Source organism: Delphinus delphis, chromosome 20 (genome assembly GCF_949987515.2).
Source record: "Delphinus delphis chromosome 20, mDelDel1.2, whole genome shotgun sequence".
Classification (NCBI taxonomy): Eukaryota; Metazoa; Chordata; class Mammalia; order Artiodactyla; family Delphinidae; genus Delphinus; species Delphinus delphis.
The window spans coordinates 1,112,011-1,125,859 of record NC_082702.1 but is presented as its reverse complement, the minus strand read 5'-3'; the positions used below and the strand labels follow the sequence as shown (position 1 = coordinate 1,125,859).

The 13,849-nt window shown below is 45.1% G+C and overlaps 2 protein-coding genes across 2 annotated transcripts in view; both read left to right on the top strand.

The window, feature by feature from the left end:
• The window catches only part of LOC132416545 (zinc finger protein 552-like), a 66,913-nt gene that overhangs the window by 36,568 nt on the left and 16,496 nt on the right, over nucleotides 1–13,849 (top strand). Inside the window, exon 2 of the mRNA XM_059999939.1 lies at nucleotides 12,233–12,461. Coding sequence (XP_059855922.1) covers nucleotides 12,429–12,461 — 33 coding nt within the window. The 5' untranslated portion in view covers nucleotides 12,233–12,428. The remainder of the gene's footprint in view (nucleotides 1–12,232; nucleotides 12,462–13,849) is intronic.
• Nucleotides 1–13,849, top strand: part of LOC132416546 (zinc finger protein 551) — a 42,124-nt gene that overhangs the window by 21,309 nt on the left and 6,966 nt on the right. The gene's annotated exons all lie outside the window — the stretch shown is intronic.

Below are 13,849 nucleotides of genomic sequence, written 5' to 3'. Positions count from 1 at the left end.
AAGTCCCATATGGGAGTAGCCTGCCAATTGTGTGGAATTCGGAATCTTTTCTTTAGTTGTGAAATGTGAACCCAATGAGTGACTCCCTGGAGTTTCACTGCTCCACTTGTCAACAGAACCCGAAGTGTCCCTTCCAAAGAGGTTCAAGAGTAGTTATTCTCTGATGTCTCTTCCAATAGATGAAATCTACTAGCTGAATATCACGAAGTAGCTGTTTAAAAGATATTTTCAGGAGGTGGCCTTAACGAGTTGGTGATTGGGACTGGGTGTAATACATGAGTTCATTGGAATATTTTGCCATGTCTGCATATAGCAGGGCAGAGTCTAGTATTGGAGGTGAAATCCCTAGACACATGGGCCTTCCAGTTAGTAATTCATAGGGGATAACTGATTTGTCAGTGGACTACGTGAGTGTAAGGGCTAGTGGGAGTACCTTTGGTCAGGGAGCTCAAGAGTTTCTGAAAGTATTGTTGATTTTAATTTAAGAATGCCATTGATCCTTTTGACTTTTCCAGAAGATTGTCGATAACATGGACAGTGTAGTTTTTGAGTCAGGGGAAACACCTTACAGGGTTCTTTTACAATGGTTCCCATGTGACACAGTCACTTGATATAAACATTGGGATAACCCAAGTTGGAAACAAAATCAGTCAGCTTTTTTTTCAAGGACTGTAGCTTTTCAGCAGAGAAATGGTTTAATCCAGCCTGAAAACAGACAATAACTAAAACATAGTCAAATTGCATGGAGGGTAGAAGCTGGATACAATCCATCTGAAGGTGTTCAAATTCTTCTTGGTGGTGCCTGGGCAGGTAGGTCATGCATGCATCCCCCCATCACTGCCTGGGGACTGTCCACTGGGGATCAGAGCTTCGGTAAGAGCCAGCTGTAAACCCCATCCACCCCCTCACCCCAACCCCCAGCTCCAGTGGCACTCGGCCCCTCTCTCCAAAGGCACGGCTGTCCCTATGCCCCCCTCCCCTCAGGACGATCAAGACTCTAAGACTAGCTCCTCACTCCAAGCCCCTTCCCTAGGCCTACGAGCTATTAAACATCCTCCAACAGCCCCTGAGGCAGGTCTGCTCCCTCTCCCCATTTCGTACTGGGGGAAACTGAACCTGGGGTGGGGGTTAGAGGGAGAGTCTCTTGTTGCAACCCCCAGCAAGGGGTGGGGATCCAGGAATCAATCCCAAGCCCACAACCCAGTGTCTCAGGGAGTCTGACCCACTGTGTCCCCCTTCCCTCCTGGCCTGTTTCCACCCCAAGAAAGCCCCTCCTTCTGGTTCCCTCAGGCTCCTCTGAGTGTCCTTCTCAGCCTCCCCCCTCCCTGGGGTGCCCTCAGACCTTCTCCTCCCTGGATGCTGATGCCCCTGTAATACTTTGCTAAGGTTGCCATAGCAAAGTACCGCAGACTGGGAAGCTTAAACAACAGACATTTTCTCACAAACATGGAGGCTAGAAATCTGAGATCAAGGGGTTGACAGCATCATTTTCTCCTGATGCTGCTCTCCTTGGCTTGTATATGGCCATCTTCCCCCTGTGTCTTTACATTGTCTTCCCTCTCTGTGTGTGTATCCTAACTTCCTCTTTTCTTTCTTTGGCTGCATTGGGTCTTAGTTGTGGCATACGGGACCTTTCGCTGCGGCACGCGGGCTCTTGGTTGTGGCGTGCAGGCTTCTCTAGTTGCAGTGCGTGGACTTCTCTCTAGTTGAGGCATGTGGGCTCAGTAGTTGCCCTGAGGCATATGGAATCTTAGTTCCCCAACCAGGGATTGAAACCGAGTCCCTGGCGTTGGAAGGCAGATTCTTAACCACTGGACAACCAGGGAAGTCCCTAACTTCCTCTTCCTTTAAGGACAACAGTCACGTTGGATTAGGGTCCACCCTAGCGACTTTATTTTACCTTTTTAAAGACCCTATTTCCAAATACAATGACATTCTGGGGTACTGGATGTTAAGACTTCAACATATGGATTTGGGGACATACAATTCAGCCCATAACTGCCTGCACCCTTTTTTTCATAGGGAGCTAACATTGAGGAGCTCTCCTGAGGAGTTCCTCATTTACCAGCCCCCAAATTATCCAGCAGAGGAAAAATTTATTACTTCCACTTCTCAAAGGAGGGAGCTGCAGCTGAGAGAGGATGACTTTGACAAGGGCACACATCTGACAAGTGGCTGAGTTAGGGAAGATTTAGTGAACACTGGTCTGATTCAACTCACCTACTTCCTTTGTTTTTTGTTTTTTTTAAGATTTTTAAATTTTTTATTTTTTTATTTTTGGTTGCGTTGGGTCTTCGTTGCTACATGCGGGCTTCCTCTAGTTGCGGCAAGCGGGGGCTACTCTTCATTGCAGTGCACGGGCTTCTCGTTGCGGTGGCTTCTCTTGTTGCAGAGCACGGGCCCTAGGCACGTGGGCTTCAGTAGTTGTGGCATGCGGGTTCAGTAGCTGTGGCTCGCGGGCTCCAGAGCACAGTCTCAGTAGTTGTGGTGCACGGGCTTAGTTGCTCCGCGGCATGTGGGATCTTCCTGGACCAGGGCTCAAACCCGTGTCCCTTGCATTGGCAGGCGGATTCTTAACCACTGTGCCACCAGGGAAGCCCTCACCTACTTACCTTGTATCCGCTCCCTGACAGAAACATCTGGGGACTCCAGCCACACCCCCAGATACCTCTCCTGTGAGATCATATGCTGAGCGCTGAACCATCACACCTTGACATTTCAACCTGAGGAACCCGGCCCCTTCCCCATGGGCATGCAGTGCCTTCCCTGCAAACTCACTTCTCTCCTGTGAATAGTATTCTCATGGACAGCAGCACCATCACTCTGGTATCCCTAACAGGGTCATCAATGTCACCCCAAACACATCACTGGCCCTCACCTGAAATTAATATTGTAAATCAACTATAGTTCAAAAATATATATATGAAAATTTTTCACTTCCTAATCATTTCACATTTCATTATTTTCTATATTCTTGAGGTTATTTGTGGCTACTGAATTAGTATGGTGGAAATAGACTACATTGGTGTGCTACTGGCAACTTTTTCCAACTCCATGGTCAATGAGTTCATATTGACAGTTTTAAATTGGCCATTGATGGGAATATATACACCAGAGAAACTGGCAACACTACAAAGTATGGCTTGATTTATTGGGGTTTTTTGTTTTTTGCTTTTTGTTTTTTTTTGCTGTGAAGTTTGCAGGATCTCAATTCCCCTACCAGGGATTGAACCTGGGCCATGATGGTGAAAGTGCGGAGTTCTAACAACTGGACTGCCAGGGAACTCCCCTTTATTTATTGTATTGTTGAATATTTAGACTTAAAGTAATGGAAAATATATTAAAAATGCAGATTAAAATTAGCTGTAAGTTATACGTGGTCATTGCAATGTACCAAAGAAAATAAATAAATAAATAAATAAGGTAGGGTAGATATCTTCCAATATTCCAGAATAGTAAATACAATTATTCCTTAGTTAAGAAGTCACATCACTGAAGAATGAAGTTGCAACATAAGTCTTTATTGTTTCACTATCTTCTAATTGGTTAATGAAAAGAAAAATAGCCAAAATTCATTTTTAAAAAACAGGCAAAGGATATGAACATTCTTACCAGACATACAGGTGGCAAATTAACAAATGAAAAATGCTCAACATCATGAAACATCAGGGAAGTGGAACTAAAACTACAGTGAAATACTGTTACACACATTTATTAGAAGGGTCAAAATTGAACTTTGGCACAGTGGTTAAGAATCCACCTGCCAATGCAGGGGAAACAGGTTCGAGTCCTGGTCCAGGAAGATCCCACATGTCGCGGAGCAACTAAGCCCGTGTGCCACAACTACTGAACCTGCACTCTAAAGCCTGCAAGCCACAACTACTGAGCCCGTGTGCCACAACTACTGAAGCCCACACGCCTAGAGCTCGTGCTCTGCAACGAGAAGCCACTGCAATGAGAAGCCCGTGCACTGCAACAAAGAGTAACTCTAGCTCACTGCAACTAAAGAAAACCCGTGTGCAGCTACGAAGACCCAATGCAGCCAAAAATAAATTAGTTAATTAACTTTTTTAAAAAAAGCTTTAAAAAAAAAAGGGTCAAGGGGCTTCCCTGGTGGCACAGTGGTTAAGAATCCACCTACCAATACAGGGGACACAGGTTCGATCCCTGGTCCGGGAAGATCCCACATGCCGTGGAACAACTAAGGCCGTGCACCACAACACTAAGCCTTCGCTCTAGAGCCCGCAAGTGACAACTACTGAGCCTGTGTGCCACAACTACTGAAGCCCGCGTGCCTAGAGCTGGTGCTCTGCAAGAGAAGCCACGGCAATGAGAAGCCCGCACGATGAAGAGTAGTCCCGCAACTATAGAAAGCTTGTGCACAGCAATGAAGACCCAACGCATACAAAAAAAAAAAAAAAGAAGGTCAAAATTTAAAAAGTCCCGCCATACACACCATTGGCAAAGATACGGAATAACTAGAAGTCTCTCACTGTTGGCAGGAATACAAAAGGGAACAATTGTGCTAGGTCACAGTTTGATTCTTCTTGAAAAGTTATACATTTATCTAACCTGTAACTAACGCGCTCTGAGGTATTAGCACAAGAGAAATGAAATATATCAGTATTGAAGAATTGTACTGAAATGTCTATAGCAATTTTGTTTGATATAGCCAAAAACTGGAAACAATTCAGATATCCAAAAAACAGATGAAGGAATAAACAAATTGTGATATATCCAAGTATATAGTGATATACTCCTCAACAACATAAAAGGAATGAACTACCCACATAAGAACCACTGCTGAATCTCAAAATAAATACACTGCCTGAGGAGGACACCCAGGGGAAAAAAGACTAAACATTTTATAATTCCATTCATATAAAGTTATAGAAAATACAAAATATTTTATTATAGAGTAAATCAATGCTTGCCTGGGAGGCCAGGGAGGGTAGAGAGAAAGAGATTATTAAAGGGCATGAGGTAAATACTGGGTAATGCATAGCTTAATTATCATGATTGTTTGATGGTCTCATGGGTTTATATGAATGTCAAAACTTATCAAATCGTACAGTATAAATATGGACAATTTATTATTTTTTTGTGGCTATTTTAAGTCTTTGTTGCTGCACATGGGCTTTCTTTAGTTGCCGTGAGTGGGGGCTACTCTTTGTTGCAGTGCACAGGCTTCTCATTGCAGTGGCTTCTCTTGTTGCAGAGCACGGGCTGTAGGTGTGTGGGCTTCAGTAGTTGTGGCACGTGGGCTCAGTAGTTGTGGCTCACGGGCTCTAGAGTGCAGGCTCAGTAGTCGTGGCGCACGCGCTTAGCTGCTCCGTGGCATGTGGGATGTTCCCAGACCAGGCTCGAACCTGTTTCCCCTGCGTTGGCAGGCGGATTTTTAACCACTGCACCACCAGGTAAGTCCCAATTTATTGTTTATTAACTGTACCTAAAAAGCGTTAAGAAACAAAAAAATTCTTACTGTTTTAGAAAAATAAAGTTTAGCAAACCTATGTTAACACCACCATATCCATTGTAATGCCCTGGGATTGGTGCCTAGCCTCAGTAGTAGCAAATATTGGTGAGCAATGAAGACCATTTACAACTGACTCAGTAGGAATGCAGGCTGGGTCACAAAGGCCACATCATCGGAATAAGAGATCTTCTGTCATTCCCTCCCTGTTTCCCTGTCTGTGCAGCAATGGCCTTAAGGTGAACAGCCCAGAGAAGCTGGGCTGTTTATAGGAATCCATAAAACCATTAGATTATTTTCTGAGAAGGCCCTCAGCTATACAAGATACACAGTTCTGAAGGTCCTGAGAATTTCTGCAGTTTCTCATCCTTCAAAACCATGGTGCCTGGAACACTGTGGATACCCTTTTAAAAGAGGGATATTCCAGCCAGTTTGCTGCAGTCTCCTGTGATCTCTACTAATCAGCTGTTCCTGTAACTATTATCATTCCCCCTATAATCTTTCAACCAGGGATACTACCACACATGCAGAATTCTGGATGTTAGGGCACATGGCTCCGCTGCAGGATCTGGGGAACAGACTTCCCTCACTAGTGCTGAGCAGGATGTAATATCTCCTGTGAATAAGAGAACAATTTCATGTTCCCAGAATTACTGGAGGTTGTCACAACTGCTCCCTCCTCAGGATAAGCTCTGTCACCACAAAAAATACTAGCATTCAGCCTCCAAATTAGGACCAAGCAAGCAGGTCCAGACCTGCAGGAGCACTGCCACCATTCCATCCACCCATGAGGCACACGAGGGTCAGGATCCCACAAAATCTGTTTCTTTTATTCTGGCAGAACCCAGTTGTTTTCAAACTATCCCTTAAAGTGAACAGAACCCTTGAGATTAAAGGTGACGGAAACCTTAATGTCTTTGTTATAGCAGAAAACCAGAACAATGTAGGCAGCTGTTCCTGGGTCAGTGACTTGGAGGCTGGAAATTCCATCACAAGAGTCATGTGAGACCAACAAAATCCCCAGAAAAGGTAGTCCATCTTTACAAGTCACCAGCAGAGCTCAGATGGAGTCCTCTTGGTCACAACTGGGTCAAGCCCCTGCTCTAACTAATCAGAGAGAAAGGAGAGTACTCCAGCTTCTCATGAAGTCCCTGAGAGAATGAGAAGACACTGAGGTTTCCTGCCCCAAACACACTGGGGTGGGTACATGATGTACAATCTGGGCACCTGCCAGGTGGTGGAGGTGAATGGCTTCTGCCTTAGATCTGACAGGACAGTAATCTGATAAGAGCTCCAGTAACCTGGAAGGTTAAAACATGAAGTGCGCCTTCCACATATCTGAAATTTATGTTGATGTTTGGATGTATGAGGTTCACTTCAGGCAGACGGCACCCTCAAAAGGCACCTCCTTGAGTGTTGTTATACTGAAGGAGGACATATGACGTTTCTTCATGTCTAAGTTGCTTTTCCTGTGTGAATTTTGTGGTAATCAAGAAGGTAAGGCCTTTGGCTTATGGCTTCCTCACATTTAACACACCCATAAGGCCCAATCCTTTATGAACTCTGGTGTTGAGTGAGGTTGGAGCTGTGGCTAAAGGCGTTCCCACATTGGTCACACTTATAAGGTCTTTCTCCTGTGTGAACTCTCTGATGGTCACTGAAATTGGAGTTTCAAATATGTGGGGTTTTTAACACCAACCAATTCTCTGCACACGCCAACTGGGTGTCCTACAATTTAATTCAGTTCTGAAACTAGGTGCTCAGACTTAGCACAGACCCCACAGCTTAAGGGCTCCATCCTACAAGACTGCCCAATCCAAGGTGGATCCCTAGGTTACCCACACTTCTGTCCAAATTGACTACAAATCAGGGGGTTCCCATGACCACCCTAGCTCGGTTTTGATAATCTGCTAGAATAGCTCACGGAGCGCCAAGGAAACACTTTTACTTACTAATCTGTTTATTACAAAGGCTATTTCAAAGCATACAAATGAACAGGCCAGACAATGAAGTACAGAAGACAATGTCTAGGAAGGTCCCAAAGCAGAAGCTTCTGCCCTGAGAAGCTTGGTATGCGCACCCTCCTAGCCCATTGATGCATTCTTGCTTACCAACTAGGAAGTTCTCTTAACCCCATCCTTAAGGGGTTTTATGGAGGCTTTGTTATCTAGTCATGAGTGATTAAATCACTGACCATTGGAGTTTAACTGAAACTCCAGGTTCTCTTCCAGGAAGTGGGGGGAGAGAGGGCTGACAGTTCCAAACTCTAATCACAAAATTGGTTCCTCTAGCAACCAGTCACCAACCAGAGCTTTCTAGGAGCCTTTGAAGGGGTCTCCTCTTTATCATGCTCCAATATGAGAGGCTTGAAATGTTCTCTTCAAAATATCATCAGGTTATTCTTATCCGCCCAGAGTTTGGGAAACATAACTCCAGGCCACTCAATGTGATGATCTCACACTCAGTTTTGAACCACTGGTCATAAGAGAAAAAAACAGCATGAAAAGCTTCTCCAATTACAGGACAAGTTCCACTTCACTCTGTTATCAAAGCTACAAAATATAGTAAATCCCACACAGTAGATTGTCCCAGGCCCCTTACATGTTTTTGAGTAAATCAGTAATCTGAGGTGGGCAGGAACATTAAGGGCATCATGCCTCACAGCAATTTCTCACAAAAGGATTGCTCCAAGATACATAATTTTGTTTTGTTTTAATAGTATAAATGCTCTTACATATGGAGTCTCATCTCTTTTCCCTGCTTTTCTTTTTAAATAAATTTTTTTATTTATTTACTTTTGGCTGCGTTGGGTCTTTGTTGCTGCGCTCATGCTTTCTATAGTTGCAGCGAGCGGGGGCTACTCTTCCTTGCAGTGAGCGGGCTTCTCATTGTGGTGGCTTCTCGTTGTGGAGTATGGGCTCTAGGCGCACGGGCTTCAGCAGTTGTGGCATGCGGGTTCATTAGTTGTGGCTCGTGGGCTCTAGAACACAGCAGCCTCAGTAGTTGTGACACACGGGCTTAGCTGCTCCGCGGCATGTGGGATCATCCCGGACCAGGGCTCGAACCCGTGTCCCCTGCACTGGCAGGTGGATTCTTAACCACTGCGCCACCAGGTAAGTCCTCCAAGATACACAGTTAAGTGAGAAAAGCAAAGTGCATATCTTTATATGAAATATGACTTTATTTTTACTAAGAAAAGCAGCTTGTATAGGACTATATTTTAACATATAGATAACACACAGATAGCAATCCATGTGCAGAAGCAATCCTAAACTGATCCTATACTACAAGCTTTGTTTTTCCTCCAAGAGGTTTAATTATCTGACACTTATGACATTCTATTTTATAATTGTATATAGTGTAGGACATCTTCATAAACACTACAAAACATTTTATACTTTTCTTATATTAGGAATCAAATATGTACTGATCCAGTTTTTTTTCCAACTTCAGCTAAAAAATCCTACATATTTAGACAGAACACCTGTAAATTGCAAGAAATGCAGGTATATGTCTCTGCAGAATACACAGCAGAATGATACATATTTCTTGAGCGTGTATCATTATCACTTGGAAGCTTGTTAAAACACAAATTCTTTGGTCTGGCCCACAGAGTGCCTCATTCAGGTCTGGGTTCAGAATTGAGCATGTGCATTTTTTTCCTCTTTTTTTTGTGGTACTCTCACTGTTGTGGCCTCTCCCATTGTGGCCTCTCCCGTTGTGGAGCGCAGGCTCCGGACACGCAGGCCCAGCGGCCACGGCTCACGGGTCCAGCCGCTCCGCGATATTTGGCATCCTCCCGGACCAGGGCACGAACCCGTGTCCCCTGCATCAGCAGGTGGACTCTCAACCACTGCGCCACCAGGGAAGCCCCATGTGCATTTTTAATGAGTCCCCTGGTGACACTGATGGTGAAGGTCCTGGGATCAAAGTCTGAAAATCAGGGTTCTAGGAAAGGTGAGCATGCCTGGTTTCAGGCCCCAGTTCAACATAGTGGAAATTTTCAAGCTCTGAGAGGCAGAGCCAAGACTTTCTACCCACATGCCCTGAGTGTCTCTGCAGTGAGCAAAGGAGAGGAATGGCCAGCTGGGCTGGTGTCCTTCACTCTGCACTGCTGAGGAGACCTGTGAAGCCTCCACCCACTGAACAGCCTGGTCACCTGCTTCTTCTCCCCAAAATTTATTGCAGAAGTACCCAGCGGGCTCATCTCTTACGTCCTTCAAGTGTTTTCTCAAAGGCCCTCTTATTAAAAATATTTCCCTTTCTGTGCTGTGTAATATTATACTCCATACTGTACTTCTCAGGATACTCACCTTGCCTTCTTCTCCCAATTTGTCTGCCACATTATAACATATTATACAATTAGTCTTTTCTGTTTCTGGTCTTTCTTCCTTGAGTACAATGTAATTCCTATGAATTCAGGGTTCTTTGTCTCTGTTATGACCCAATGTCTCCCATGTACCTACAGTAAATACCTAAAACCAACTGTTTGCTCATTGATCATTAGTGAGACCAGGGACTAAATATGACATCTCAGCTTCCCTGTATATTTTTACAACTCTGGTTACTCTGAATGTCTCCTTTAACTCTCTCCTTCCATGCTGGTATTGCTCAAAAATTTCAAGAATAAAAGAATCAGGACTTCCCTGGTGGCGCAGTGGTTAAGAATCTACCTGCCAGTGCAGGGGACACAGGTTTGATCCCTGGTCCGGGAAGACCCCACATGCCATGGAGCAACTAAGCCCATGCGCCACAACTACTGAGCCTGCATGCTGCAACTACTGAAGCCCATGCTCCTAGAGCCCGTGCTCCGAAACAAAGAGAAGCCACTGCAATGAGAAGCTCACACACTGCAACGAAGATTAGCCCCCGCTCACCGCAACTAGAGAAAGCCCACACACAGCAACGAAGACCTAACACAGACAAAGAATTAATTAATTAATTAAAGAAAAAGAATAATGGTAGTATTTAAAAAAAGAATGAAGAAGAGTCATATTTTGGAGATAAAACCTTCAGAGTGACCATTCTAGTCATGTAGTCATAGGCTCAGCTTAATTCTATGTCTTCTCAGACATCACATCTAAAACTCTGAGGCCTGACCTTTTTCCATCATCCACTGATGTTTCACCAAAACTATTTCTGCTACTACTTTGAATCACTACATAGACATTATGAATAGCTGTTTGTAATTTGCATTTTACAACTATTTTTCTGAGATAACATCAGTTCTTCATGCAAACAGTCCCTGCATCAAAAAAGAAATGATAATCATTTCCCAGCAATGAAATCGTAAATTTAAGATACTCCCAGTATCTCCAGGGCAAGAGTACCCTTCGTATACATCCTCCAACTGTGAACACTGCAGCCATTGTACAGTAAAAGTAGCATGTTTCTCATTGTCCTCTTTTTGAGATTGATGGTAGATTCCTAAAAGGAACTGAATATATGTCAGTGTATCAAGTAAGAGATATTAAATGGTTAAAAGTGTTGTTCAATGTATTAGACAGAATAATTGACTCTAAAGGCAGGAGAGATGTTTTCTTTGGAAACCACAGACTGATCTGTTAAAGAAAAATTACTCAGACGCTTGTAAAAAAGTTGGGATTTGTAGCCAAGGAGGAAGGGCGGTGGTGTCAGTGGATAAAAAATTACTAAGAGAGCAGGGAAATTCTTCCTAAACTGACCTAAACAATTCTTCCAGAAGGTGTAGGTCAGTGTGATCAGTTATTACCTGTGTGATGGTGAGGGATGAGGAAATTTCATCAGATATCAGTGGCTATCAGACATTTAGGATGGGAAATTCTTGCCAAACCCACTTAGCAGAATTCTTGCTCTTCAGGACAAGGCCCAAAGACTGGGTCTAATAAAATAAAAAATAAAATAAAATAAATAAAGAAAAAAAGCTTAGAGGGTCATGACTAAAGTTTAGTCAAGGAGAGGCTCTGTTAGATCTATTTTTGTACTCCTGATTGAGGGTGGCCCAATATACTTCCTCTGTCTTCCTTGACAGAACACGATCTGGAGTATTTTCTCTCTTGCCCCTGACCAAATGTACATAGACTGGAAAACTAACTTTATGCTTTGGAGTGCATGAATTTGAATTGAAATAAGATAATGTTTATTAGCTTCCGCTAACAAACACATTTTGTGTCTGATTCTATAAAAATATGTTCGTTTGGTTTTGTAGCCTTTGGGGGCATCTGAAATTGTTTGTTTGAATCTCTCTTCCCCACCCTCCCTCACCGCACCCCCACCCCACCCCCACCCCCGTGCCGTGCCCCGCGGCTTGCGGGATTTTAGTTTCCCCACCAGGGATTGAACCCGTGCCCTCAGCAGTGAAAGCCAGAGTCCTAACAACTGGACCTCCAGGGAATTCCCTGAAATAGTATTTTTAGCTTCTGGGAGCATGCCAATCTTCAACGAGTACGAAATTATATGTCTCCAAACACTTGGGTGATCAGTTGCAGAGAGCATTTGGCAAAAATAGGATCATGATACCTTTAAAGGTGGGGTGAAGCTCACCTGGATATATTTTTTCCCAACTCCCCTCCTGGCAAAGCTAGTCCTTTCTAGCAGGAAGTCCAGTCTCCTCAGTGTGTGGATCTGTTGGAACTACATTACCCAGAATGCTCAGTATCGAGCGGCAGGAACGCTACCCAATGAACGCTTAGAGACAGGAGGCCGCATGATGTCAGGGCGGAACTTCTGGCTTCCTTTTCACAGCGGCCATGTTAGCTACTCTTGGTTTTGTTTGACCAGTGTGAGAGATTTGGGAATTGTGGGTCCATCTCGAGGTGACGGAATTGAGAAGGTCCGAGAGGAGGGGCTGTCTCCGCGGCATAGAGGCGGGTCTGAAATTCGGCGACGCCGCCCGGGGGCCCCGTGCCAGGCCCAGGAGAGGGTCCGCCGTCCCTGCGTCCCGCCTCTCCCGGCCCCGCTCCGCCCACAGAGTCCGATGGCGGCGGCGGCGCTGAGGAACCTGCCTCAGGTAAACGCTCGTCCTCCGGCCCTCACCGCCCTCACCGCGCCAGACTAAAGCCCCGAGTGCGGGGCGCTTGCTCACGTGCCCGCAGCCCAGGCCGCGGTGTCCGGGATGGTGGTGGGGCGTGGGCAAGGGTGACAGGCGGAGGGACACCTGTTAAAAGGAGAACCGATCACTGAGGAACAGGTTGAATAGCTACCCTGAGTCCCAGTCTTCAGGGTCAGGCAGGGGTATAGGGAGGTCTGAGCCCATCGAACCCCGTCATAGACTCATTCCTCAAGACTTGGCTTTTTCCATGTTTCCCACGGCTGCAGAGGCGCTTTTTGGAAACAACACAGCCAAGTGGAGGGTGCCCCATTCCCTCACTGTCTCTGACCTCCACCCACATGTTCTCTGGATTGTGGTTTCTTGCGACTCGTAAGTGCCGTGCCCCCAGTTTGGGGTCTGGAAGCCCTGGAGAAACCCTAAGGCCAGGGTTATGTGAAGGTGTTTCCGTTTCTGGCAACCATTGTAAACAGGTGTGAAAAGTTATTCTAGAAACTGGTAGCACATGCTTGAGGTAAAACTTAACTGGGAATTTCCAGGAAAGGAAAAGTCCCCTTTCTTTCAGGTGGGAATAAAGATCAGGGGACAGTAATTAGGACTGGAATGACTGCTGAGAAGTTGGTGATTGATGGGAGGTTTCGATCAGAGGAGGGAGGTAGTATTACCAACGTCTTAACTGGCTACATCTGGCTGTTGCATGAAGTATAGACTGTGGGTTAGAGGAAGGAGTAAGGAAGATGGGTTTGGAGGCTACTGCCATAATCCAGGTGAGAGTCAGTGGACCAGAGTCATGGTTTAGGAGGTATGATTGGATTCTGGATGTGTGTTTTTAAAAGTGACAACTATATTTTCTGATGTGAACCATGAGGGAGTAAAACAGGACTCAGGGATATTCCTAGGGTTGTTTTTTTTGTTTGTTTGTTTGTTTTGTCTTTTTAGCAGGTGTGGGAATAGAAGCTCTATCAACAGAGATGAGGAAGTTGGTAGTAGGAGTAATATTCCCCAGAGATATCAGGAGCTTCTGAGATGTTTCCTAGAGCATTAAGTGGAAGCATTAAGTGAGCAGCTAAATACACAGGTCTGGAAGTCTGGGGTGTGGGACAGTGAGGTGGAGACCACCATAGGCATGGGCTGTGGGATCCAGTCTCAAGGATTATGCGTACTTGAAGAGGGAGTATGCTTGATGACCCCAGGGCCCTGGTATTGAGACTTTTGTGACCTTGGCCACACCAGTGGAATAGTCTGGCATGAGTGTGTGGATCCCTCTATGCCAGGTCCACAGCTTAGATACCTACTTGCCAACATACCTCTTGTTGATGGCTGGTTCCAGTGATCAATGGGACCGTTTG